The 27,229-nt window shown below is 42.1% G+C and overlaps 1 protein-coding gene across 1 annotated transcript; it reads right to left on the minus strand.

The window, feature by feature from the left end:
• On the minus strand, positions 1 to 27,229 carry HAPSTR1 (HUWE1 associated protein modifying stress responses). Its single transcript, XM_057530151.1, has 4 exons — positions 26,268 to 27,229; positions 25,574 to 25,654; positions 15,079 to 15,354; positions 1 to 3,052 (listed from the first exon to the last, which is right to left on the minus strand). The coding sequence occupies exons 1-4, from the start codon at positions 26,491 to 26,493 to the stop codon at positions 2,808 to 2,810; spliced, it is 828 nt and encodes a 275-aa protein (XP_057386134.1). The 5' UTR covers positions 26,494 to 27,229; the 3' UTR covers positions 1 to 2,807.

Consider the following 27,229-nt stretch of genomic DNA (forward strand, 5'->3'; position numbering starts at 1 on the left):
TGCAGACAAGCCCCAAAGTTTTTTGGTTTTTTAAATTATTTATTCATTGAATGATTTAAGGTGTGTACCACTACTCCAGTTGGGTAAACCACATTGAAGAATTTGACTGCAGGTCTTTAGATTCAGCCAAATGCTTTCCATTAATTTTGCTCTATAAAATACCAAACATTATATACTTAAGTTTTTAATGCTTCAGCCATGCTCAGAACACTGCAGTTTAAGGATAACTCAACCCACTCATGCCAAGTTAGGGTGACAGGAACAGAACTCATGAGCTATGACATCTAAAAGAATCAGAATCTAGCTTAAGATGAAAAGAGGTTCTGTTCCCCCAAAGTAAACTGTCAGCCTACACTGTTCTCAAGAGACTGAAAAAAAAAAAAAAAAAAACCAACATTAAAAAGTATCACACAAATATGCAATCTTCCATGATTTGTTTTGCATCTAAAATGGCACAAAGAAAGGCTGCAAAAATCTAGCAGTCAGAACTAAGTTTTCCTAAGAGAAATCATTTCCCTTTCTACTCCTAGGTCTCGGTTTATCCTGTGCTCGGGTGGCACAGGAGAGCAACGGGACGGAGATGGGGGGAAGAGTTACTGCTGGGTGACAGAGCATTTAGAATTAAATGCAATGGAAAAAAGTTAACAAATGCTGAAGTTTTTAAAAAGTTTAATGGAGCTAATAAGATAATATGAATTGTGTTCTGGCAGACGTGAAGACCTGCTTTCTCTTACCAAAGAAAATGGCACATGTTCTATCAAAACTTGACAATCGAAGAGTAAAGGGTACTGAGATTAAGCTTCAGAGCACCAACTAAAACAAAAACCACCAAAAAAAAAATTTTTTTTTTTTGTTATTAACTTGGAAAGAGGACCTAGAACCAAGGCATAAAGGGGAGATTAAATATGTGTTCCTCAGCCTCAAAATCCTTTAGGAAGAGGAGTTCTGGCTGCTTGTGAGCAATGCTTCACACCACCAAACCCAATTCCAGAATCTAAATTTACAATGATAGAAAAACAAAGATAACTCCAGATGCATTTCTTGATATATTCCAAAGGGAAGCCTGAAAGTATTCATAATACATAGGCTCACCCGTTTCCGGTAAAATGATACATTGCTATAATTCTTCCTATCATAGTCAAACAAAAAAAATGATCCACTTTTGCAAAAATTTAGAAATGCCTCACTTTCATTCCTAGGTTTAGTATGGAATTGACTCTTTTTAAATAAGGGCTGTATCTATAGTGAATACAGAACTTCTTCAGTTCACACATTACATTCACATCCCACCCAGTCAATGAATATTATGGTTAACTTAGCAAAGTTTCTTCACAGAAAGATTATTAAATGGCTGAAGAAATAGCAAACTTTAACAAACTGCTGTGAGTAATTACTGGAAAACCCCTTACACTGATTTGCAATGGTCTTTTAAGGATAAAAACAAAGTAACTGATACTGAGCTACAAGTTTGCAAGAAAACATTTTCACTGTCCTAACTTGATACATTTATAATAATATGATAGAATAAATTACAGTACCTGGCAGGCTGACATCAGTTCTTCATCTAAAAAAAGACTACCATTCAGTTCAAGATATTAAAAATGAAGATGAAACATGCTCTAAAACATTGTAGGTACAAGAGGTCTTATATTTACTCAAAAGAGGAATCTATTGAGAACTTTAAGTCTACCTAACATCTAGAGAACCTCCATGCGATTCCATCTTTTCCAGAATGAGATTCCAAACTGCACTTTATAGGAGAGGGATTGGAGAGTTGGGTTTTGCTATTTAAGGTGTGATCACATTATTAGCAGATAAAAGACCTTTATCTTCCACCCATTCCAATGGAAACTGCACAAAGTAGAACATTCATGAAAAATGTAAAACAGAATATAACAGACTAGAATACCTACCCTCCCACCATCCATCTCGCTCTAATACTGAACCAAAAAGGAAGCCCATAAAGTTCATGACCTCTCTACTTTAGGTCACCATGAATGCAGTCTACATGTTTACATTTACCATAAGGACAGTACCCTGCATGGGAAGTAGTACTTGTCTTAAAAATGAGTATTTTAATCCTACAAGGTTAATCTGGGGGCAAATTAATAATATTGCTACTTTTAGAGCACTAACACACACAAAGTGAATCCAATAAAGTTCTGTGTATTGATTTAAGTATTAATTGCATGACCATCATAGCACCTCTTTACATCACACAATCACCAGAATTAGAAACTGCTTTGAAAACTAAAAATAGGGCACAGTTCAATAATCAGAAGTTGCACACTGTTACTAGAGAGAAACCATGTGCATGGTACAGTGCTGCTGCAAAAATGGAAGCCTGGCGATTTGACGAGGAAGCCAAATCACGTGTTTTAGACAATTTTAGGAACCTGGCAATACTGTTGAAGCAAAATACTCAACACAGCAGGAAATGGACCCCCCCCCCAAAAAAAGCATTCTATAACCAAATAAACATCTGATACTTCCTTTCCCTTTGAGAATAAATACAGTTAAGGTCACTTTTAGCCTTGAAACAGATATATGTTTGCCTATGATGATCTTGCTAACGACTACACGATATCTGATGTCCTCTGCTAGGACTACAGTTTTAAGAAAGCCATAGTTACAAGAGGCATCTACTGTAAATACCTAGAACTTCCTTTTATGGCAACCACTATAGAATTCACTTGTCTTAAACAGTGAACAAGGGAAGATGGCCTCATGTTTCCTTTGCAATAATAGTATATGTTGAGGATCAAGTGGCTTTCAAGCAGCATGGTGGGTGTGAAAATGTTTGCAGTTTAGATCATTCTGTTGCGTTTATGGGTTGGTGAGTCTGTAATGACATCGCCACACTGGGCTGAGGTACGCTTTCTAGTTCCACCATTGTCCAAGTGGAGTGCCATTTCTTCTGATATGAAAGTGTTCAAATCGACATCATGGAGTCCATTTCTCCTTCGACTAGCATTCGATCCACTGCTTACATGTGTAGGAGAGCCTGGGGTACTCGAACGCACGCTTATACTAGCCATTGCACCACTAAGACCTAGGAAGAAGAAAAAAGGTTTTAGAGTTGCTCGATTATTTAACCCTCTTGAAAGCAACCCAACTTTACTTTCAACGTCGTCATAGTGTCAAAGGATGTCTGCCTATTTTCCTTGCAAGGGGGTCACCGGGGAGCAGTTTTTTCCTGGAAGAACGAATCATCTGGCTTTGACATAGGAGATGTTCACTGGTAATACTACCAATATTTACAGTATCGGTTACTACCAATTACTGGAAGCTTATTATGCGGCAGGCACCGTGCTCGGTGTACAACTCCATTATGAAATCCTGCCATCTACTCTACTAGGTATGGACTATTTGTAACTTAGAGCTGAGGAAGGAGGTGCTTGCTTTAAACAGGAGAACATTTTGGTTATCCAAAGTCACCGTTCCAACAGATCTCTGTGCTGTGTGTGTGTGTGCAAACGGGGGAGCATGCAGTCACATTCAAGCCTGAGTGGGCTTATTCTGACACTTCTATAGATAAGGAGACTTTTTAATTTAGCATCTAAAACAGTACACTACTGAACATGAGAAAGGGTCACTATCAAGAATGATCCTGGGACATCAAATACAAAGTGAGTCTGCCCTGGACAAATCAGGCTATATGATCACCCCAAGGTCTGGACTATACTATACTTGGTAGATACCCCTTAGGGCAGCCTCACTCAGCATCACCCTAATCCTTCGGGGGGCGGGAGAACAAGGGTGGTATAAAAAAAATCCTGCTGCCTCGCCTTCAAGGTTAAGAGTTACTAAATCCAGAGTATTCCAGCACTCATGGTGGGACACTCATTCCTTAGACCCCTGAACAGTTAAAGGAGGCCAACGTATGTTCTGCTTCTAAATGTTCAGGATACACCTGTGAAAGGCATGAGAGAGGCCTGGAAACAAACCACAGCATTGAATTTAATAACCTGACATCACCGCCTGTGGATTTTCCTTCTTACGGATTCCCCCTTGGGCTATCCTAGCCTCATATATGAATTTTGTTAGTGCTTGACTAAACTGATATGATCCAGTATAATCAGTGTTTCCCAAGAATAGGACTTGTACCTTAAAGTAAGCTTAGAGGTTGGTTTCGTAGGGGCCCATTCTCATTTACTCCATAAATGTACTTTAAATTTGAACATTAAGTTGAAAAAGGACTCTCTGCTTCCAACCACACCGAAGCTATTAAATTCCCTTTGACATTGTTCTCACTCTACAAATACTGTGAACATTCCCAAACCCTTGGCCTCAACCACCTCCCATATATGCTGATCAAGTTCTGCAGTCCACACCTCCTTTCTAAACTGCTCTCAACTCCCTACGCTAGGAATCAACCAGTCCCCTCACTGGTCTCCCTGTAGAAGATGCATCCTCTCTCCCTTCCGCTGGTGGCCAGAGGAAATCTGATCTCACTCCTTTCCAAGGCTAGTGCCTATTAAAATAAAAGCACTAATACTGGAGTACTTCCTATGTCAGGGACTGTATTAATAAGCATTTAAATTTCATCCTCAAACTAAGCCTATGATATTTGTGTTATCTTTTTTGCAGATGAAAAGCCAAGGTTATAAGGTTGAGTAAGCCACTCAAGGTCACAGAGCTAGTAAGCAAGAGCTGGGACCCAAGACTCAAACAGAATCTAAATTCCTACTCATGTTATGCTACCCACCACTTCGAGCCTGTATTATTTCAGCCTCAGGATCTAGGGCCCGGCCTGCCTCGCATGTCTGTCTCTGAACAGCTAAAGCTACCTCTCCCTTCTGCCCTCTTCACTCCCATCCTAAGGCTTAATCATGCACTGCCAATATCAACTCATCTGCAGTTCCTAAAAATGGCCCGGGCTGCACCTGCCTCCCAACATCTGTTCCCCACTGCCTGAGGCCCTAGTTCCTCCAGCACCGCCTCCCAGTCTGGGGCTACTATCCTGGTTCTCCTCCCTCTCCTTTGAAACTCTCCTCTTTGCTGTTGTCCAGCCTGCCTGCTCCTTCCTCACTGGCCTTTGCAGGCTTCTCTTCTGCCCCCCACAGGCGGATGTCACCCAGGTGAGAGCCTTGGCGTCTTAGCTTACCCACAGGCATCATTTTCCACATCCGTGCCACAGGAGCAGACATTTTTCCTGAGATCAAGGGCCCATCCATATTTCTAACTGCCTTTTGGCCCTCTGAAACCTAACATCTTCAGAAAAAAACCACGCTGCTTCTTCCCCAGCCCACACAACTTTATTAGAAGTTAAAAAGAAGGGAAAGAAACGCCTCGGGCTGATTTCACATAGCACAGCACCATTGCTCATCTCTTCCTATAGACACTGTGTCTTTACATCTGTATCTCATGAACACAGTGCCTGGCACATAACACAATGCTTCAGAGCCCTACCCGTCACTCTGAAATCCAAAGCTGTTGATGTTTATTCACCTCTCCAATGCCAGGAAATATACCCAGGTAGGTGGCTCTCTTCACTTAAATCTTTGACATGAAGTTAAAACTCAATTATTCGCAACTTCCTGGGTTTGGTTTTTTCTTTTTCTGTTTTTAAGTTCTCCGCCAAGACTGTAAACTCCTTGAGGGGAGAGCTGTGCCTTTTTTCCTAATCTCGCAGCCTGTAACATACTGAAAGGTGTCCGCGTACTTGAGACCACCTTTACATACCTGTTTCATAATGCAGGAGATTCTATGGTAATTATGCTGCAAAATATGGGCCCCTCAGCAATCAACTGGGCTACTTCAGTAATTAAACTCAGGATCCCCTAAGCATTTGATACCCAAAGAAGAACTCAACAAACCCTGCTCCAATGCCCCTCTTGTTAATGTAGGAGCCACGTAGCTGTATGTTTAACACCCAAGGCTCAAAACGCTCCATCAGAAGTGAAGAGGCACCTCAAGCAAATCCTTCAACTGCTATCCTCCATGAAAAAAGAAGAGAGATTAAACATCAATTTGGTCAATTTGAAAATTCCCCAGTAACTTCCAGAAAACCACAATCTTTTTTCTGTTGGGTGTATGACTCTGGGCTTAGTTTGACAGCTAAAGCAAAATCACAATGTGCAACATTACCTATTTATTATTATCTACTCTCAGCAGTGAAAATTCTTTTCAAAGTTTAACTGTCTAATCTTCCCCCAAAAGACTTTCCACAAGTGTCAAAAAAAAATTAAGATTAACAACCAAAAAATATATATTTTAAACAACCCAAATTTTATTTTATAAACCAATGACAGCTACTAGAAGATGCTTTAGGAAACCTTAGCTAAGCCACATGAACAATCAGGCCTATACAAGTACAGAGAATCTAAACATGCTTCAGAACTAAAAACTAAGTTGTATGGCCCAAGGGCATACAACTTAATTTCTACCAAAAACACACTTTTTCAAAAGGGCTATGGGAATATCAATTGACAAAAAGCAGTAGAACAAGTAGTACGATTAGACAGAAAAGTCTCCATTGCTTAATACAAGATAAACTTATCAGTTTTCAAAGTTTCTGCATTCATTTTAAAGGATTAGTGCAGGGGTGGAAAAAAGATCAGGAGGATTTAATCATACTTTGAAAAGAAAGCTCCCACACGAGCTAAAACAAAGTTACAGTCCAAGTTATAGGAATCTAGGTTACATGGCAAATTGTTAAAAAGTAGCACAGAACTTATTTTCATACCAAGGTCATGCTCAGGGTCATAAGGAAATCCTGTTTTCAGAATTAATTACATGTAATTCCAGTTTACCAGCACATAGTTAGGTCACACAGAAAGAGCAAACGCAGAGCCCAGCCAGCCTCCCTTCCTCCATCCGGCAGCCCTGGAAGAGGCCTAGAGGCCGCCTCTACCCTTTCTGCTGGCCTCCCAGCCCCCTTCAGCACCTGCGAGACTCGCCCTGGAGGAGACAAGGCAGACTGTTTACTGTGGTTCCACTCAGCACAGGTCCAGGACCCTCTGCAGGTCTGCGCCACCAGCTCTCTCATCTCCGGCAGAAGGGGGATGTGAAATCCCCGCAACTTGGACAAGGTGATTAACATTCTGACTGGGAACCCTAAGAAACAGGCATTCTTGCATTTGAAATGAATTGCACTATTCAAATGGACATACACTCCCTTTGCACAAAGTTGTATTCTGAGGTTTTAAGCAAGCAAGCACTTGTGTGTAAATGTCGTGTTTTAAGTGCACCAGGGGAGGAGTTCAATCCTGGAAAAGTGAATTCTACTAGGAAGATTTGGGTAATTTGAAGTAGATACCACTCCCCACCCCAATCTGTAAATTGTAATACTGAACTTTTATTGAAGTAAAGCACACTAAATCAAACCAATTACAAAGATACATGTGTCACACCAAGAAAACATTTTCAGTTATGCTGACAGCCCAAAATGCTTTCAATTTTTCAAAGACAGTTTTAATGCCATGGGGAAAATGCTCACGACGTTAAAATGAAAAAAGCAAGATACAGTACCATATACGCAGCATGATCTCAACTATGAAATAATTTTAATATTTATACATTGAAAAAAAAGACTGGAAGAAAATGCACCAAACATTTAACTGCAGTTATCTCTGTATAGTGGGAAAACAAGATACTGAATTTTTTACTTTTTGGAAATTTTCAAATTTTCCAAGAAATCAGTATTTATAAATCAGAAAACTAGTGAAAAAAAATAAAACTTAAATGTTAAACTACCAATGGATTATTAAGGAAGTACTAAGTGAGTAAACTGGCTTTGAGGCATGGCTACATGGACTTCTTCACCTCAATGAAAAAAATGTCCAAGAAAATTGTACTGCAAATTCGTAACAGTTTTGTATTATTGATGTTGGAAGCTTTAGTTAAGTCCTACCCACAGAAACTTCGGTAGCTAATATCTAATCTTAACATACAGAAAATGCCAACTTTTCGTCAAAAATTTAATGCTATCTTAATTGCCTTAATTGTTCTTGTTCTCAGAAGCTGGTCTGAACAAAGGGTATAATTTAAAAATTCCAGCCTTCACAAGAGTTTCCATTAAAGAAGATTACTTGAAATAATCAATCTTAAGCAATTAAGAGATGAGATTTGCTTTTGGTGCATTAATCTCTTACATCTTAATTTCCAAATAAGTTTTTAAAACATTTTACTGTTAAATGACTATTGACAGTTCTGTTATTTCAAGAAGATGCAGAATGCAACATTCAACAAGCGTTTATTAAGAATCTACTGTGTTCCACACATTGTGCTAGGAGTGTGGGCAAGAGGAGGAAAAGGGATTTTGAAAGGTGGTTGGAAATAAATCCCCCACAGGTCAGTTCTAATTAATTCTCTACAACAGAAAATTGTCAAGTTTCTTTCATATTGTACCATCGGTTTAAAAGCACTTAACCTAAGTATTTGTGTGGCTGTCAACGTTTGTTTCTATATATTTAGCTTTATCAAAGGAAGGAATGAAGAGTGATAGAAAAGGGGAGAGAGACAGAACCCAGCATAAATAATCAAATTTCTTCTTAAATGTAGATCTCAATTTTATCAGGAAGATTTGTTCTCACTAAAATTTGGTAACTTCTCTACTACACACAGGCCAAAAAATGTTCTGACAAAATAACAAAAGCTACAAAACCTGTGGCTCGAAGGAGCAAGAAAATCCTATTGGTCCATGCTGCCTAAAATCACAGCTTTCCAAAACTCTAGAAGAAGGGATCCATTTTATGACAAATTCGGAACCTGCCTTACATTTTTCTCTAAGTAAAAAATTCCTACCTGACCTTACACCCTTGAATATGGTATCAAATCAATGCATTTTTCTTATATGGCCCTATACCCAGTCTCTCTAGATCCAAGAATCTTGTCAAGCAATTTAATCATTTACGAGACTAAGGATCACCACATATGCCAGAAAAAGACTTTGTTAGACAAAAAAGAGAGGCCAGATATAGAGCCTATTAACTCCTAAAGTGATGGCACTGTGCCTCAATCTGATTGCCTGGGATTACGCTTCAAACTGTCTAATAATACAATTCTATTAGGCTAGAAACTCCTTGAGAGATTATGTGATTCATCTTTGTATCACCTGCCCCTATCACTAGCCTCTAATAAACAGAATGCTTGGCTGTTTACTGTGTTCAGTAAATGTTGGGCAATAGGAAAGGCTACAGAATAACAAGATACACTCGCATTTTTAAATGACTGCACCTTCCACAGAAGGATTTTAATTGCAGAAATCAGAACTCGTAACACCACAGCCAGCCAAACACACACACACACACACACACACACACACGTTTCCAGACTAAAAAGCCTCAGACTTTAATCCTCGCTAAAAAAAACTATCTTTTAACACACACAGTGTTTTCTCAAAAACAGACAAACATAACAAAACCCTTTTCTTTTGTTACTTTCCTTTTTCGGGGGAAATTCTCCAATATCATATTAAAGGCTAGACTGCCTGCATTTGCCTAAGACTCTTTCAGTACTTACAAATGTAGGAGCCCACTCTCTTTTTTAAACTTTTGTTGTTTAAACACAAAAGGAACTTGAACTTGAGCAAGGAGGTATCTTAAAGCCAAATGCCAGTGACAGCAATGGCTCCCACCAGTGACTAGTTTAACACCCAGACCCTGTGTGAACTGACGAATTTTACAGAGGATCAACCCAGTCCCAATGGGGTTTTAGTTCCCTGTACTACAGTCAAGAATGCCATCAAAATGACTTTTAGAACTACTGATAAAACCAAGTGTCTCCAATTTTTATGGAACAGTCTGAACCAGGGCCAAAAACCTACAAAGTCCACCTATGAAATGACTGAGTGAGAGCAGGTTTTTAATAAAGTTAGCAAATGAGTGAAGTCTGACTTGGCACCCGGCTTACTCTCCCATCCAGGTCTCTATCTTCCACATATGTGCCCCATTCTAGCTCTAGACCCTTTTTACCTAATCCCCATGATGACAAACAGAACTCAAAATGAGGAAACCAGATTTCAATCTAAGGCTTTCTAGACACAGCACTAGCTTGGGCAAGTCAGCTCAGAATCTCTCCATCCAGTAGACAGAGAGAACATCACCAACTTCACCAGTTTATACCAACATAAAAGAAGTTCAAGATCTTAGCAAGTAATATAAGTAGGTAGTTAACACTAAGTTTTAAATTATCCCTTCCTCTGGAATGATTATCTGCAATTTAAAAAGCCACCCTTCCTGAAAAGGGAGAAAAAGTATCCTCAAAGGCCACCTGACCTCCAGGTCTGTTTTTGCAGTAATGCCATCCAGAGGCAAAGAGGGCACTCAGGACTTAGAACTAACCAGAAGTCCTCCTTCTCTCAAGGCAAAGAACACTTTGTTGAAGGGTGGGTACTTTGCTTTTCACTTTATGTATCTCCTTTTCACAGAGGAGACTGCCTTGGAGAGGTTAGCCATCTTGCCCAAGGTCATGCTGCGAATGCAGCCTATGTACAAGCCTAAATACTCTTCCTGCTAAAATGAACCAGAAATACAGGTCAAAAGCCATTCATCTTCAAGCCCACTTACCCAGATTCACTTATGGGGAAAAACCCCAGCAAGCAACCAAACTTATGTATATAGTCTGATGTCTTTAGGGAAGAAAAAATAAGCCTAGAGACCTCTCCCACGCCACCCGCCAGCCCTACTAAGGGGGGGAGGGAAAGAAACCCCAAATGTACACATGTAGAGGTACTGAATTTGGGAGCCAGACAAATCTGGAGTATCTGTTCTACCATTTACTGACCTGGTCTATTTTAGACAAATAAGCCTTCTTCATCAATAAAATGGCAATAATCCAGGGGAATTATTAGTTTTAAATGAGACCCTCCTCAGCAGGATGCTGACGTGAAGTAAACACTGAAAGAACCGCTCTAAAGGTACATCACCCTCAGGCCCCACTCCAAGACTCAGTTGTTCAGTGTGAAGAGCTGACTTTGCAGCACTAAGATATACCCGCTCTGTTCTCCATTCTCCTCACCCTCCTCATACTGCAGTCACCTGGGGATCTATAAGCCTCAACTCTTTGGAAAGGTTCTCTGCCCCCACTGTGTTGACTTAGCAGACCTCTGAACCCCTGTGTTAAGCTCAGAACACATCTATGCCAGGTTCTGTTAAAGCCAGAAGCTCCAAGACACGGCCCCTGCACCACTGGCCCCTGCACCAGTCTATGGGAAGGGACAGCTATGGAAGCAAAGCAAAAGGGGAGAGCAGACACCCAGCTCAGGGAAGGTTGGAGAAAATGGGGAGAACTGAAGGAAAGCTTCGTCACAGATGTTCGATCAGTCTGAAGGGATGAACAGGCAGAAGGAAAAGCTTAGAAAAGAGCATGAAGGTGTTCAAAAGATTACACAGTATGGCTAAGATATCTGACCCAAGGTCAGATCAAATCACAAGGGCCTTACAATGTTGTGCTCAGTTCAGACTTCACCCTAGAGGACACAGGGAAACAAAGGTTATTTTTCAGTGAAGCAACAAGATCAAAAAGATCACTCCAGTGGTCCCAGAAAAGATGGACTGGTGAATGGGTCAACTCAGGACTGGGAAGCAAGAGCACGAAGATTATTCCAAGCGCCCAGACCTCACCTCCTCCAGAATAGCCTTCTCTGAACCCATGGCCAGGCCGCACTGTGAAATGTCCTTTTCTGACCCCAGAACACCTTACATATGACATCAAAATAAATTATCCAAGTATGCATTGGCCTCAACAGAAAAGGAAGCACCCTATTCAATCATATATTCCCTAGAAACTGCACAGAATCTGCCACGTACGCATCTGCCGAGTGGTAAGGTGAAGAAAAGACCTATTTTTGCTGTTGTTGAGGCTGGAAGGATGAGTCCCTCTGAACGCCTGCAGGACGCCCTGGTGGAGATGTCCGCCAGGGGACAATGGGGCATACGTGTTTCGCAGTCAGGAGAGAGGGTCTAAACATAAGGACCAATTTTGGAAATTAAGACTGAAATGGCCCTTAAAGGGATTGCAGGAGAAGGTGGCTAAGGGCTAAATCCTGGGGAATGTAACCTAAGTCACTGAAAAGTCAGAGGTCAAAGTAGCTTAAATAGAAGACAAGAAAAGTCTCTAGAAGAGAAAAGATGACTAAGAGAGGAATAATCAGAAAGGCAGGCAGGGAACCACAAAATGGTCCAGATGATTTTTGGTCAATCCGAAATTTGTTTACATAAAAACAAGGTGCCAGCTATTAATCCAGTTCTCAGTAAATTTTCGATAATGTTCTTATTTTAAGACAAGGATGAATAAGAAAAGGACAGAGATCAATCTAGCACATGCATATGCATTTCTTTGATTTCTCTGTTGAGCTTATTAGCATCCAGATAAGGAGATACCATGGTACACAAAAAATAAACAACATATGTTGCAAACAAGTGCCAAAATAGAGCACTGGATTATATTCCTTAAACCTCCATAACCATTAGTTGACAGTTTTGATTGAAACTGTTTGATAATCATTAATTGATGTACTTTTAATTGCAATACTTAAGTCGAAGGCTCATGAGGGTACTGATCAAAGGATCTTATCACACCCTCGCTGTCTACATGAAAAACTCTACAATTATCTTATATCTTGGCCATCTGTCTTCTTATAAAGAACATACTTTAAGCACATATGGGTGGAATTTGGTGGAAGTGAGAATTTAGGAGCCAATAAAGAAAAAAAGAAAAAATTACAGGGGTAACTGTCCTCTCTTTTAAGGACATGAGGTTGTTTATGGATAAGAATAAATCAATGTGACTCCTACACTAATGTTTGCTTTGATTATAAACTTAAGTCAGCCTCAGCATACCAATTCTTTTCCTGTCTCCCCCTGGCATCCCAAAACTTCATGAATTTAGACTCTCCCTCCAGCATAGAACCCCAAGAACTTCAATTTGACCTCACATTTCACAGATCTGGCTAAACAAATTCTATGCAAAACCAAATTCTGACCAGTATGCACCCTAATTAAGATGAATTTCCAAATATATTTCAAAAGGTCTGAACAGTTTTGACTTCAATTTACAGCTATTCAATAAATCAGATCATGAGGACACCTGGTTACAAAGTTAGTCATTAATCTGCTCTACAATTTAGTTAACAATGCCCTATTATTAGAAATCATTCAAATTACTAAAAATACTCAAGTCAGACTAGCATTCCCAATACAGCTATGTCCTCTAAAACCAACAGAACACAAAACTCAGTATATAATTTGTTTCTGTGTACTCTTTTCAAGGGGCCCTATTACTGCATATCAACTTCATGTTTTAACTACATGAATTCAGTTTACGAACCCTAGGAATCCAATGTATTCTGGATTGGCACTACTTCGTAAGTTTATTGAAAGGAAAGGTTATTTTTCTATAGCTTTATAATTGAACTTTAAACCCTCACAATTTAAACATAAGTCAAAATTATAAATAGTACCTTCCTAAATCTACATCACCACTAAAACTCCCAAAGTTCAGTAAAATAATAAATCATAAGTTGAATAAACTCAATTTAAAAAAATGTAATGGGATTTGGAGAATATAGTAGTTGCGGGGGGGAGGGCTGCTGGCTTGCCCTTTTTACAATGTGTACAACTGCATTAAGATTTTATAACAAGAGTGCCATTTATGTTTCTTAAAACTACCTTCTATAGTATAATACAGAAAAAAAGATTTTAACAAGAGAAATATGGAATGAATCATAAATCCACTTGATAACAAAGGAAGTCAAAATGCTTAAGGAAAACAAAACTACATCAAATACTACCATGCACTAAAATTAATCTGACAAACTATGTACACTTCTAGTAATTTTTTTCAAACAATGGTAAAAGATGTGAAACTCTAATTCAGTAGGAACAGATCAATCTCTATTTTGCCTGAGTTTCAAACTTTCTGACAGCATCAACTATTCCACTCTATTAGAAACAGCAAGCAGTCTTAAGTACTGCATCCATACATCATGGACTTTGTTGAAATAAAATGTTTTTGTGTTTTTAACTTATCGTAAACAAACTCACAATCAGGAGGGAAAAAAAACACTTTTTCCAACTCCACGTTCTGAATGGGGTTTTAGATAAAGAATCAATGTTTGCCAAAGAGAACAAGAATCTCTGTAAGCATTAAAGCTTCGATGATATAGAAGCCCTTTGTATACATCCCAGTTTTTATTACCAGGTTATTTCATCTTAGATGACCTACACTATGGCTCAGAAATGTGTTAAATTTTAACAGGACTCATGACCTAACTCACTAATTACTTCTATCTGCTTAGTCACTTGTACAATCCACGTTTTCATCTTGGCTTCAACCAAGTCTTATTATTTTGTTGTTTTATTTTTACAGCAGTGTTGAATGTCCTATAAGTACCTCTCCCAGTTCTATCTGGAAGCCTGTATTAGAGAACAAGCAACAACAAACTTACTGACTACATACCCCAGGCTTCTCCAATAATACTTAAACCCCTCAGCCAAGAATGTCTTTTTATGGCAGGTCTGGCCTGGGGAGACGGTGATGGACCTGCTCTCACAGTCCTGACTATCAAAGCAAGGCCCTAAGGGACAACAGACATAAGGAAAGTCAATTTAATTATTCTTACATCTGTCCACTCCCTCTTGGGTCATCAACGCTCAGGTTCTACAGGCACACTCAATAACCCAAGGTGTCAAAGGGAGTTCCCATGAGAACTAGCCCAACAGTTATCTGCCTTGCTTGCCTATCACTGACTAGGCTCTCCAGGTAATTACAGATGCAATAGAATTCTTAACACACAAGAACTTCCTCTTTGACTCAGAAGAGTAAGGAAACATGTAAAATATAAGTGTGTAAAGCAATAAATTCTAATCAATGTTGCAAAAAATGCTGTTATTGTAACACCAATCAGCTCAAACTAACTTTCTAAAAACATTTTTTTTAGGATAGGCTGGCTAACATTCAAAAATTGCCCATGTAAGTTCTTAGCTTACATTCTATTTAAACATTTCTAGAGCAAGTGTAACTAGAATAGACAAAAAACAGACAATATATCTGGACCTAAACCTAAATGTGAAATTCGGTCCACAGGCACACTCTTAACCATTTTTCCAAAGAAATATGTTTAAACGGCTTTACCATGCAGAGCTATGGCTTCCCGGAAGGGTTGCAAATCAGTCTCTACAGATGAGCTAGTTTCCGTTGAAGTAGCTCGGTTAGGGGACACTACAGTCAGTCTTGGGGGAGCTCTAGAGTTTCGCGGTGGAGGAACTTTTCCACACAGGAAGCTGATCAAATCTTCTCTACGAATAGTTCTTCTGCGCTTTTTAACCCAAGCCAACACATCCTTATTGCGTCGCTGATAGCCAATCTGAATTCCAATATCAAAACTTCGCTGATGGGTATCCACGCTTTCTGTTAGGAAACAAGAATAAGAAAAAGATACATGATGATCAGTAGAGCCAAGCTGCATTCTCTCCTAAAGAAAATCACCATTTTACAAGTTCACCAAAATGAATATCATGAAGTACAGGCCTCTTTAAGTCTATCAGTAATCTATTAAACTGAACTTCATTCATGTTTAAAATATCATACCTGACACCTAATCATAATGTTCTAAATTCAGTAAACACATCACATAATCCTAGAGCTTCTGCCTTGTTCTTTAAAAAAATAACTAGATAAAAACAGAGGAACTACTTGTCAACCGAATTACCATTTTAATAGAGCTATTTCCTTAAAAAAAAAAGCTTAATCTAATCAAGCTAGTTTATTTAGTAATGCTAACAGTAAGTGAATTATTAAAGGCTTATTGGTACTATACCCAGCTTCACCTGAAAAAAAAGGTACACGAATACCTTGAGAGCAGTACTACTGTCCCCTCACTGCAACTGAGCAAACAGACACTGAGTAACTCTACCACAGTATTCAAGAGCTGGAATTTTTGTTCCAGAGTCTGTGGTTCTTAACCACAAAGCTTTGAGAAAAGACAGAATTCTCAGGAGTTCTAAACAGGAGCGTTCACATCATTCAACAGATGACTAAACACCGCAACAAGTCACTCAGGCGGTGCTCACCTTGCATGTACCATGTCATTTCGGAGGTGTACTCCTAACTGACAGGTTCAGCACCAAGAACTGGAAACACACTAAAAGCAGTAGCAAACATTTTAGAAATAACAAGGGAAAATTAATTCTGATTGACTGCTCAACAAAGCCAAACAGCACTGTGGAAACAAGAAGCTTCATTCATTTCCCAGGAACGTTTTCAATCTGCTTCCAGTTCCCAACAGTTTTCTGTAACTTATAACCATTCCCAAAAGACCCTGTCTTAAAATCTCTCAGACTGGTCTCCTATTCTCCCTGTAGATACTGCCCCCTGTACATATTGAACCCAGATTTTCAATAAAATGATGCCTGCCCCTTTAGTGGCTTTACACAATTGAAAACAATATCAATACTTAGAAATTTAAGTCACTGCAATTTATTTTTAGTTGAGCTGCTGTGCTAGCAGGAAAATCACCAATATATCTTCATTCCTCTATTACTTTTCCTGACCTGGATTTTAATTCTGTCTGCGACATCTAAAGTAGATGCTGAAAGGATAAGCAAACCAGCGAATGAAGACCTGGGTCCCAGAAAGACAATAATCCAGACATCACAGAGGCTCACAGAGGCTCCCAAGCTGCATGAATTTGCATTATTAAAAAAGATGGCAAGAGGGCAGCACAAACAGAACTTTATAACAAGGCCTCTTCCTTAGATGATCAGTTCTTATTGCTAAAAAGTTAAAAAGAAAAATGAAAGAAGTTACCCACAGAAGTACTCTTAAATATTAAACTCCATCACAACTTTCTAATTTTACAGATACAAAAAAAGCTACTCGTGGGACTTCCCCTGGTGGTGCAGTGGTTAATAAGACTCCGCCTTCCAATGCAGGGGGCCCGGGTTTGATCCCTGATCAGGGAACTAGATCCCACGTGCATGCCTCAACTAAGAGTTCGCATGCCACAGCTAAGACCCGGTGCAACCAAGATAATTTAAATAAATAAATAAAAAATAAATGAGTCTAAAAGAAAAAGCTACTCATGAATGAAGTAATTTCTCCAGCGTCTCACTACTAGAATGCCCAAGTTACAATGTGAATCAATGTGTTCTGATTTCTCATTTCATCATAAACAAAACAAGCACGAACCCCATTTCAAAGGTAAAATAGCATTTAGGAAGCTAATACAGCGCTTTCCCATCTCTTAGTCTTAAAGACTTAGATGAAGCCAACCTTAAAGGATGCATAATCCCTAAGATGACCTTGTAAAGTTGTATGTAGACCTTAAGTGATTCTGAAAGAGCTAGAAGCATTTTAAGAGAAATCAAGTCATTGAGTAAACTAAGCCCATCCCATGGGACCACAGAAAGGAGGATAGATAACCATCCACTGTTATGGATCTACAAGCAACTAGGTTTCTACAAAGCTGCCCTACCTAACAGAGTTGTTACAATCAAGCTCTTAACCAGAGAAGTTTGTTTCCAAAAAGAATGACTCAGGAAATCTTATTTTTCGAGAACCAAATGGAGGCAGGTCCAGAACTGGAAGTATAGAGGAACAAAAAGTTGAAAGGGGTACAAGAAACAAGTTTGAAGCAAGCATGGATAGTGCAAAGTAAGACGAAGCAGGCATGTAAATGTACACCTAGCAAACCAGACAGCAAATAAGAAAAGCTGAACTTGATACAAAACTCAAGAGCCAAAGGGAAGGAACCAGATAAAGCAGTTCAAAAAACAAAAACAAAAAAAAAAAAAACCCTGGCAATCCTGGGAGGAAAGAGCTTTGATTTGTTTTGATTGAGGACACAAGGAAAGCCCAAAAGTCAGATCGGCAACAGGCTGATGCTTTAATCACAGAGTTGAACAAAGTTGGAAAACTCAATATTCATACTTTTGAAGGAAGGCAGTTATGTAAGTAGTTGTGAATCTCTTTTAAAATATATGCAACTGGGCTTTTCTGGTGGCGCAGTGGTTGAGAATCTGCCTGCCAATGCAGGGGACACGGGTTCTAGCCCTGGTCTGGGAAGATCCCACATTCCACGGAGCAACTGGGCCCGGGAACCACAATTACTGAGCCTGCGCGTCTGGAGCCTGTGCTCCGCAACAAGAGAGGCCGCGATACGCGCACCGCGATGAGGAGTGGCCCCCGCTTGCCACAACTAGAGAAAGCCCTCGCACAGAAACGAAGACCCAACACAGCCATAAACAAATAATAAAAACATCTGATTGTCTTTAAAAAAAAAATGTATGCAACTGACCAATCATTTCACCTCAAAAATTCTGCACAAGTCTCAACAACACAACCAACCAAGAACACGCTAAAAATCAAGTATTTTGTAAACAGACTTTTACAGACTAAGAAGTACAGGAGGAGAAAAGATGATTTAACATTTAAGGACTTGGGGTACATACATGCTTTTGCACTGTCTGGGCATAAGTTGGTCTTATACCATTAACATATCCTGAAAGCCAAATCCAATTACTTTACCACCCAGATTAATCCAATCTCAGTTATTTCCTTAAACAGAGAATCTCATATTGACACTAAAACATAGTTTAAAATATAGTTCGTATGTTTGAGAACTTTAAAGAGTTACTTGGTTGAAAATAAAACCCTCCTATCACATCTTGCACTAAGTAGAAGAGATCTAAATGCTTATTGGAGAATCTTAGGAATGACCAGACTAGATTTTAATCACTGGCTTAATTCAGTGTCCAGTAAAATAATAAACGTACACACAAAGATGGCCTCCAGAAGGCTCTCAGCCAAAGATTGCTTTGAATACTCCTGAACCTTGACAATTAGACACCCAAATTCTAGAAATGCACAGCACAGAAAACTGTGGGGACAGTCTTGTGTCCAACACTTTTACTGATGCCAAAGCCACTGTGGAAAACGGCCATGATCTCGAAGGTTAGGCAAAGCCCAAGGGCATCAAAATGTCAATCTAACCTTTAATCACAACACATTCATTTCCTTATTCAAGAAACAAACTGGGGCTTCCCTGGTGGCACAGTGGTTGAGAATCTGCCTGCCAATGCAGGCGACACAGGTTCGAGCCCTGGTCTGGGAAGATCCCACATGCCGCAGATCAACTAGGCCCGTGAGCCACAACTGCTGAGCGTGCGCGTCTAGAGCCTGTGCTCCACAACAAGAGAGGCCGTGATAGTGAGAGGTCCGTGCACCGCGATGAAGAGTGGCCCCCGCTTGCCACAACTAGAGAAAGCCCTCGCACAGAAACAAAGACCCAACACAGCCAAAAATAAATAAATTAATTAATTTAAAAAACAAAAACGCAGTACCCCCAAATCAGGGCCAGGGTACCCCCATAGGATTGACTCTACAAAACTCCTAAAAAAAAAAAAACAAAACAAACAAAAAACTGATTCATACAAGTCATGGTAGACATCTTTGTTTCATATTTTTAAAAACTGTTTTTATATAAATAGGTGAAATTGAATTCAAGGGATTTTTATTAGTCTCATTTTCCCACTGCTGGCAAGGGGCAGTAGGCAAAGAATCATACTGATTTCTGAAATGAAGACCAAATGCAGAACTTTCTTACATGAAACATAAACACAATCAGATTTCACTATCTATAGTTCTTTGATACTCACAATCCTTATGTGAGTTAGCCAAAGCAGATATCTCAATTTCATAAACAAGGAATTGGAACTGAGACTCAAAGGGCCTTGCCCTAAAAAGTTACTAAATAGCAAAAGTTCTTTCTACAATCGATTTCTTCCTCAACAATAGAGAAGTCATCTCCCATTCTCCTTAGAGGATCTACAAACCAGAAAATCACACTGCTAGATCAGAGTACATTTCCAAGGAATACTAGTAACTACAAAACATTTGAACTTAGAACTCAATCTGCACTAACCAACTAGTCTGCTGCAGGAGAAAATATGTATTTTAACTGTTTCATTAGAAACAAATATCTAGGGACTTCCGTGGTGGCGCAGTGGTTAAGAATCGGCCTGCCAATGCAGGAGACACGGGTTCGAGCCCTGGTCCGGGAAAATCCCACATGTCGCAGAGCAACTAAGCCCGTCTGCCACAACTACTGAGCCCACGTGCCACAACTACTGAAGCCCATGCGCCTAGAGCCTGTGCTCCGCAACGAGAAGCCACCACAATGAGAAGCCCACGCACCGCAACGAAGAGTAGCCCCCGCTCGCTGCAACCAGAGAAAGCCTGCACACAGCAACGAAGACCCAACGCAGCCAAAAGTAAATAATATTTTTTTTTAAAAAAGGAAAAGATATCTGAGTCATGACCAAAATAAAACTGCCTTTCAATTGTTTTGTTTTTTTAAATATTTACTTATCTATTTATATTTTATTTGGCCGTGACAAATCTTAGTTGAGGCACATGGGATCTTCACTGCGGCATGTGGGATCTTTAGTTGCAGCATGCTAACTCTTAGTTGCCGCACGTGGGATCTAATTCCCTGACCAGCTGATTGAACCGGGACCCCCTGCATTGGGAGTGCAGAGTCTTAGCCACTGGACCACCAGGGAAGCCCGTTTTTCAACTGATTTGAGGAAATAATTTCTATCTTCCCTAACAAAGTGGTATCCAAAAATAAACACGAACTTCTAGGTAACTTACATACTGACTTACATCTTCACCCAGCACGTACAAACAGCAGGAACCAGGGAAGGATCAGAGTGGCCACGGTTCCCTACCATCCAGTCCTCGTCCTCCCTTTCCTAAAGGTACTCCCAAGTTTTTGTTTGGATAGTTCTGAAGAAAAGCTTCCTCCACATTTGCTCAAGTGGTGAAACTTGTGGTTTAGTCCCAAACAAATCTGCAGAACCCCGAAACTGTGGCTATGATACTGGTTCTGAATAACCATGTGACCCAATTCTGGCCAAGAGACAGAAGTCATTTACTCCTGGGAAAGAAGCTTCTGGGCTCTTCTAACCTTCTGTGAGTGACCCTAAAATGTGAGGTGTGAGCTGCCAACACACTGAAACTAGCCTAACGACAAAGCTGGTATGTGCAGGCCCACACATGGAGTACAGAGTGCTGCAGAGCAGGGAGGCCTGAGCCACTGGATTCAATCAATCAATCCCACCCTCAGGCTTCAACGCAGAGAGCAGCCAATCCATGTCCAGCTTGACTTGTGTTTTCTGCTATTTGCAGCCAAAACATCCTTTTACAGAGAAGTTACACATCAGAAACTGACCGTTTTCTATAAAAATTCACAAAAAATCTACAAATGGTATTAGTAATGACGAGGCTGCTGCTTATTAGTAAAATAAAACTGAGGGTATTCAACCGTGATCCATAAGGTGTTCTGAACACTCTCAAAGTGCAATAGTTTTCTGTAACAGGAGTCACAAACCAACTCCACAAAGTCAAAACATAAGCTGAAAGTTCATTATCTGCCTCCAGGTAGAACATGCTTTCTCTGACCAGTTGTTTATATACCAATCACTCATTCACAAATTTTCAGTATGTTCCGTTCACTTTCAGTTCACATAGAAGCCCAAGAAGGCCACAATGAAGTGACTACACACCATAAAAAGGATCTGGCATCAAGATGTCTCAAAAATAAGGACTTTAAAGGGCATCATACTATTTTTCTCCTGTCAATTCTATTTACTTTCAGCCCTTTCAGGGAAAAATGAAGACACACCACAAAGGTTATTCCGACAGAAATTTAAAAAGGACAAAAAATAATAAGAATTTCTTCCCTTCATCTTAAGCACTGCCCATAGCCAAATATACCATCTGAAAAACAGAACCTGACCACCAACACAGTCCATGCTTGAAGACTCATTGCATGACACACTAAGAGCCTGCACTCTAAGTTGTGGGTACTTACTCCTACTTACAATTGAGAAAATGAAGGCTTACAATAGTGAAATATTTTTTGTTCCATTATCTGTCTCCAGGACCATACAACTAAGTAAAAGTAACAGCCTAAAATCTGAATTAGAACAATCTAGCAGAAGACTCCATGATAATGATGCTGCTGGCCTTCTCCAAGTACTGCTAGAGTCACACCTTCGGGCAAATGCTGTTCAAGGAGAAAACCAGAAACATCTTTAACATAAACAGTATCAAGAGAAAGCTCTTAACTAACATATGTGGGAGAAGTCGGTGTGCAACTAAAGTTTCAGACAGTTTTAAAATGCAGAGGAGCTTAACATAAAACAAAAAAAAATGGAGCTTAACATAAAACAAAAATCAAAAAAGAAAAATATTACAGAGTTGAGAGAAATGACAATGAGAGAAGCAGTGAGAAGTGGCTCTGGGGGATGTGGGTGAGCACTGGCTCCCAGGCAGCTGCTGCAGAGCGAGCAGGGCCCCAGCGCCCACCTCCGCTGACCACCAGGCTCCAAAGGACGGCTCTGTCCTCGAGAACAGCCACAGGAGTAGCCTCTACTGAGCAAGTAACCCCCACACTGTAGAAGGAATTTAGAATTATTTTCCTAATGAGGAGTCAGGAGAGAGGTTGAAACCAGTCACCCAAGGAAATGGGAGGTGGATTTAAGAGGCAGAAAGAGATGAGCTTGACAAAGCATTTCTCAGATAAGCATCAACCAGGCAAGTTAAAACCACCTCAGTAACTTCACTCCCTTTTGCTGCAGACATCAAAAAACGTACTAAGCCAGGGGACACACCACCACTGAATATTTAACAAACATTACTTCCTTTAGATTTATCAAAGCAAAGTAAAAACAAAAACCAGCCATCAGAATTTTTTTCCCTTCCAAAAAAGGATGCCAATGTCTGACTCAACTTACTACGTGGAGTAGAAGAAACTCCATTTTGCTGAATTCTGTCCACACTGAGGACACCCCAATTCACTCTCCTCCAAGTCTCCAGCCACATTCAACCAAACCAACTGCATCGTTCAATGTTTCAAGACGCCACAGGCAATCAAAAGGGGCCCTCTGCTAGACTTTTACCTCAATTCTGACCTTCCTATGTGCTCATCTTAGGTGTTATCAGGAAGCTGGTAAAAGTACCAACCTCTCCCCAGGCTGGGTGAGGGAAAATGAGCCATCTTTGGTTTGTCAGATAAGCGCTTAATCATACAAACTGCCAGAGCACTGCCCATTTACAAGGATCCTCCAAAATCTCCCCCCATCCCCGCCCCCATAAATTACATTTAGATACTGAATCAGAACTGTGAACACTCTAAATTTACCACTACTTACAGCTGCATGCACTGTGATACTACCTTGCTAATTTTATTGGTTCTATTTAAGGTGCCCAATTATTCCTACAGCTGCATTCTTGTTCTCTAAAGACCACACCCTGAAAAGAAAGAAGAATGTGAGGATCTGCAGAGCTTATCCACACTTTCCTCGAGTCAGCTAGGAACAGAATAATGTTGCTATACTACCAAATTCCACAAACCACAATTAACCATTCCTCAGGTAAAAGGGGATATATTTCATTTTACAGAAATAGGATACAAAATAAAACTAAGGTTGGACAATCCAGCATTTGCCATAATGCAAAAACTTCATGTTTATTTAAAAAGAAATTTTATGTCTTTCATTACGTTTTCTGAACAAAGAAAACTAACACATTATAAGAAGCATTTCCAAATCAAGAAATCAAATTAGGGATTATTTCAGAGTTCAGCTTCTGAGCCCACTTTTTTATATGAAGAATTAACATTAAAGAAAACTGTCAGCTACAGTCCTAAAGAGATGCATTCCAGGAGCGCACAACAGCACCAAAAACTAAGAAGTCAGAGGACGTTCATATTTTTCTACGGCCTAGTCGAAGAGCCGGGCACACAGACGAACTAAAAATATGTGTTGCCTTCCCCTTAAAGCAAAAAATAATTGCAAAACCTGAATGGATAAACCGTGATACCTCCACACACCAGAACACTAGTCAGAAAAAAAAAAAGCACTGAACTATTTATTAATACCTGCAATGTGAACTGAATGGATCAATCTCAGAAACATGAAAAATGGATAGAAGAACCCAAACACAAACGGCTACCTACTATAAGGTTCTATTTATTACATTATGGAAACACAAAAACCATACACACAGCAGTCAGATCAGCCGTTGCTGGGGTGGGGACGGTGGGGGGGGGGGGGACCGGGGGACGGGGGGGAATAAATATATTCCATTTACTAACAATGCATATTTGTCAAATTCACGCCATACACCTTAAAACAGTGATTTTACTATATGTAAATTAGAGTCCAAGAAAGCGGAGTTTCCCAAAAATATGAGTTTCAAGTATTATTTCAAAATTCCCTGTCTGGGTGAAACCAAGAGCCATTCCAGAGAATGTTAAAAACCCTCAAGCAGTAATGAATGTTAGAGTCAAAATTTAAGGAACTCAGCTATATAAAATCAAAGTTGACCACTGGGGCACCATTTTATTAGGTTTCCCTTTTCTCAGTAAGCCTAGACTATTAGTTCCTCATTCCCTGAAATTAACATTCTATTCACCAGGTTTAGTTTACGTTCTCAAATTACCATCCCAAAAAACTGCAAGGTCTACCAAGGAAATCCAAAATAAGTGATTTTTTTCCCTGAAGAAAGCTATCTTAATTTGCTCATTCATATGCAGATAAGAATCTGAGAATCAAGTCACTCCACAGCCTGTTTCAACCTATTTAGATAATTCTGAAAAACACAAAGCTCTACTGCAATTATCAACAGCTTCTAGCAGTTTAAAAGCATTTATTTTAATTACATTTTTACTAAAATTAACACTCAAATTCAAATCCTTTCCCCACAGAAACCTTGCCAAAATCAAACCCAAATTTCCAAATCTTCAAAACAAAGCACAAAATCTAAACCCACTGTTGCTGAGAGAACACGATGGGCAAGAACATTTACTCACACATCTTCACGTGGGGGGCGGGGATTAACTGCAGAAAAGCACTGCTATGAAACACGAATCTTGATATCAACTCAAACTGATCAGATTTCCTGCCAACAATGTACGGTCAGGCAGAAAGCAGCTTGGAAGGCAAATATTTGACGGAGTTGCCAGGGAAGACCAAGTCCATCAAATATCTGCATCTTAATGTGCGTACAGATTATTCCAATTAGCTAGCTTTCGACGCACTTAAATCATGCTGCGCCACCGTCATGCTCGAAATTGCCTAACTCAAGAAAAACTACTCCAAGAGGTGCTTTTCCACAAACCAGTTGTCCCTCCCACCTGTGTGTGAGACACACTCTTCTTCCCTGGGTGCCTAAAAAGCACATCCCACGGTCTGGAGCTCTGGGCCTCTCAACCTCGGCACTACCGCCGTTTGGGGGTGGGGAGGCTGCCTCGTGCACCGAGGACGGTTAGCGGCCTCCTCTCAGTGATGACACTCTGGAGTGCCCCAGACGTTGTCAAAGATCGCCATGGGGTGAGGGGACCAAACGCCCCCGGCTGAGAACCCGTTATCTAGATATGACATCACACCGCCGGAATTCTCAAGTTGCAAGGTACTGAGAGTTAGTGGCTGGATTCAGAGGCAGAAAACACTCCGGCGATCCCTCCAGGTCAAGGTGGCCAATGCACTAAGGAACGCAGGACTTAAACCCCGATGCAGGCCGCCCTTCCCCTTAGCCGGCAATGCAGCAAGGTTGTCCTTACCTTTGTAGAGATTGGTGACGGCAGTGGCTGCGTTTTGGAAGGGAACCCAGAGAGAAAGTCCTGGCTGCTGACACACTCGGTCTGAAAAACGACGAAAGGAAGGAGGAAAAACAAAAAAAGGAAAAGAAACACACAAAGACAAAAAAAGAAAAAGAAAAAGCCATGTTACTTGGGCGTCAATCACTCCGGAACGGCCATATTAGGTTTCGCCATTTTGTTCAAGGGTTCCGGGATCCCGCGCTAGGTGGGGGGCGGGCAAGAAGGGGGTCGCGGCGGAGCGGGAGGGGGAGCCGCGGGGCCCCCGGGCGCAGCCCGGGCAGAGGCGCGGCAGAGGGAGGCACCCCTTCGCAGTCCCCGCCCCGAGGCCGGCTCCGGCACAATAGGGCCCCCGGGCCGCCTCCCTTCGCCATTTTGTGACCGGGGGCTCCTCCCCTGCCTTCCCCGGCCCAGGGGCACCCAGCGGCCCGGCCCCAGGAGCGGGAGGGCCCCCCGGGCGGCCCCAAGCCCGGCCGCCCCCCGCGCCGGCCCCCGGCCGCCTCCCGAGGGCCCGCCTCCCGCGGCGCCATCTTGCGGGGAGGGGGCGGCGGGGCCGCAGCACGACCGCCGGAGCCCAGCCAACCGCCCCCCGGGCTCTCCGCCGACGGCCGGGCCCGAGGCGGGGGCGGCGGAGCAAAATGGCGGCGGCGGCCCTCACCTTTGTAGAGCTGGGCCACGGCGGTGGCCGAGTTCTGGAAGAGGTGCCACAGCTTCTGCTGCTTGTGCTCGGGCTGCGCGGCGGCCGCCGCCTCCTCCTGCAGCTCGGGGGGCAATTGCTCGTCCTGCTCGGCCTCGGCCAGGCACTGCCGCTCCCACTTGGAGAACCAGTGCTCGGGCCCGTGCTCCTGGATCTCGGCCTCGCCCTCCTCCTTCCGCTCCTCCATCCTCCGCGGCCTCCCGCGGCCTCGCAGCCGCCGCGGCCGCGTCCTCCTCAGGCGGGGCCCCGGCGGGAGCGTCGTCGTCGAGCGGCCCGGCGGCGGGGCCCAGCGGCCTGCGGCGGCTCCTCGCGGCGGCCCAGGCCTCCTGCACCCCGACGGCCTGCGAGCCCCGCCCCGCGGCCCCGCGCTGCCCGCGACGACCCCCGCCCCGGTCCTCCCCACCCCCGGCCCCTGCCGAAGGGCGCTGCGGACCGGATGAACACCGCCGCCTCTCGCCTCGCCGGCCTGAGCACGTCTACCGCCCCGCCATGGCGCCGCGGCCTCCCTAGGGCCACCGCCGCCTCAGACCGCCGACCGCTCCGGACAGCCCTGCCGGCGCCGCCGAGCCTACCCCGAAGACTGAGGAACGTCGTCGTCGCTGCCGCCGTCGTCGACGCCTCTGCGGCTGCTGGTCCCCGCCCACATGCTGACGGGGAAGCACCGCCCACTCGGCCCCGGCTCCCCTGCCCGGTTGGGGCGCGCCGGATCCGAGAGCTCCTATTGGTCCAATCCGACCAGTTCCGCTTGCCGGCCTCTAAACACAGCGCCGTGATTGGCTCATCGGCGTGTCCGCCTGACGTAACCAAAGGGCGAGGGGAAGGGAGTGAATGTCAGGAAGGGTGAAGACGGGGAAGGAGGGGGAGGAGCTGACAGTGGTTGCATCCGAGCCAACCTAAGGAGGGAGGGGGGGGAGAGGGAGAGA

This window comes from Balaenoptera acutorostrata, chromosome 15 (genome assembly GCF_949987535.1).
Source record: "Balaenoptera acutorostrata chromosome 15, mBalAcu1.1, whole genome shotgun sequence".
In the NCBI taxonomy this organism is placed as follows: Eukaryota; Metazoa; Chordata; class Mammalia; order Artiodactyla; family Balaenopteridae; genus Balaenoptera; species Balaenoptera acutorostrata.

Excerpts from the sequence above, each read along its gene's own strand:
- HAPSTR1 (XM_057530151.1), bottom strand. The coding sequence starts at position 26,493 with ATGGAGGAGCGGAAGGAGGAGGGCGAGGCCGAGATCCAGGAGCACGGG. Across the intron at positions 15,355-25,573 it reads CGTCACCAATCTCTACAAAG|AAAGCGTGGATACCCATCAG; the intron begins GTAAGGACAACC and ends GTTTCCTAACAG. Across the intron at positions 3,053-15,078 it reads GGAAGCCATAGCTCTGCATG|GTCTTAGTGGTGCAATGGCT; the intron begins GTAAAGCCGTTT and ends TCTTCTTCCTAG.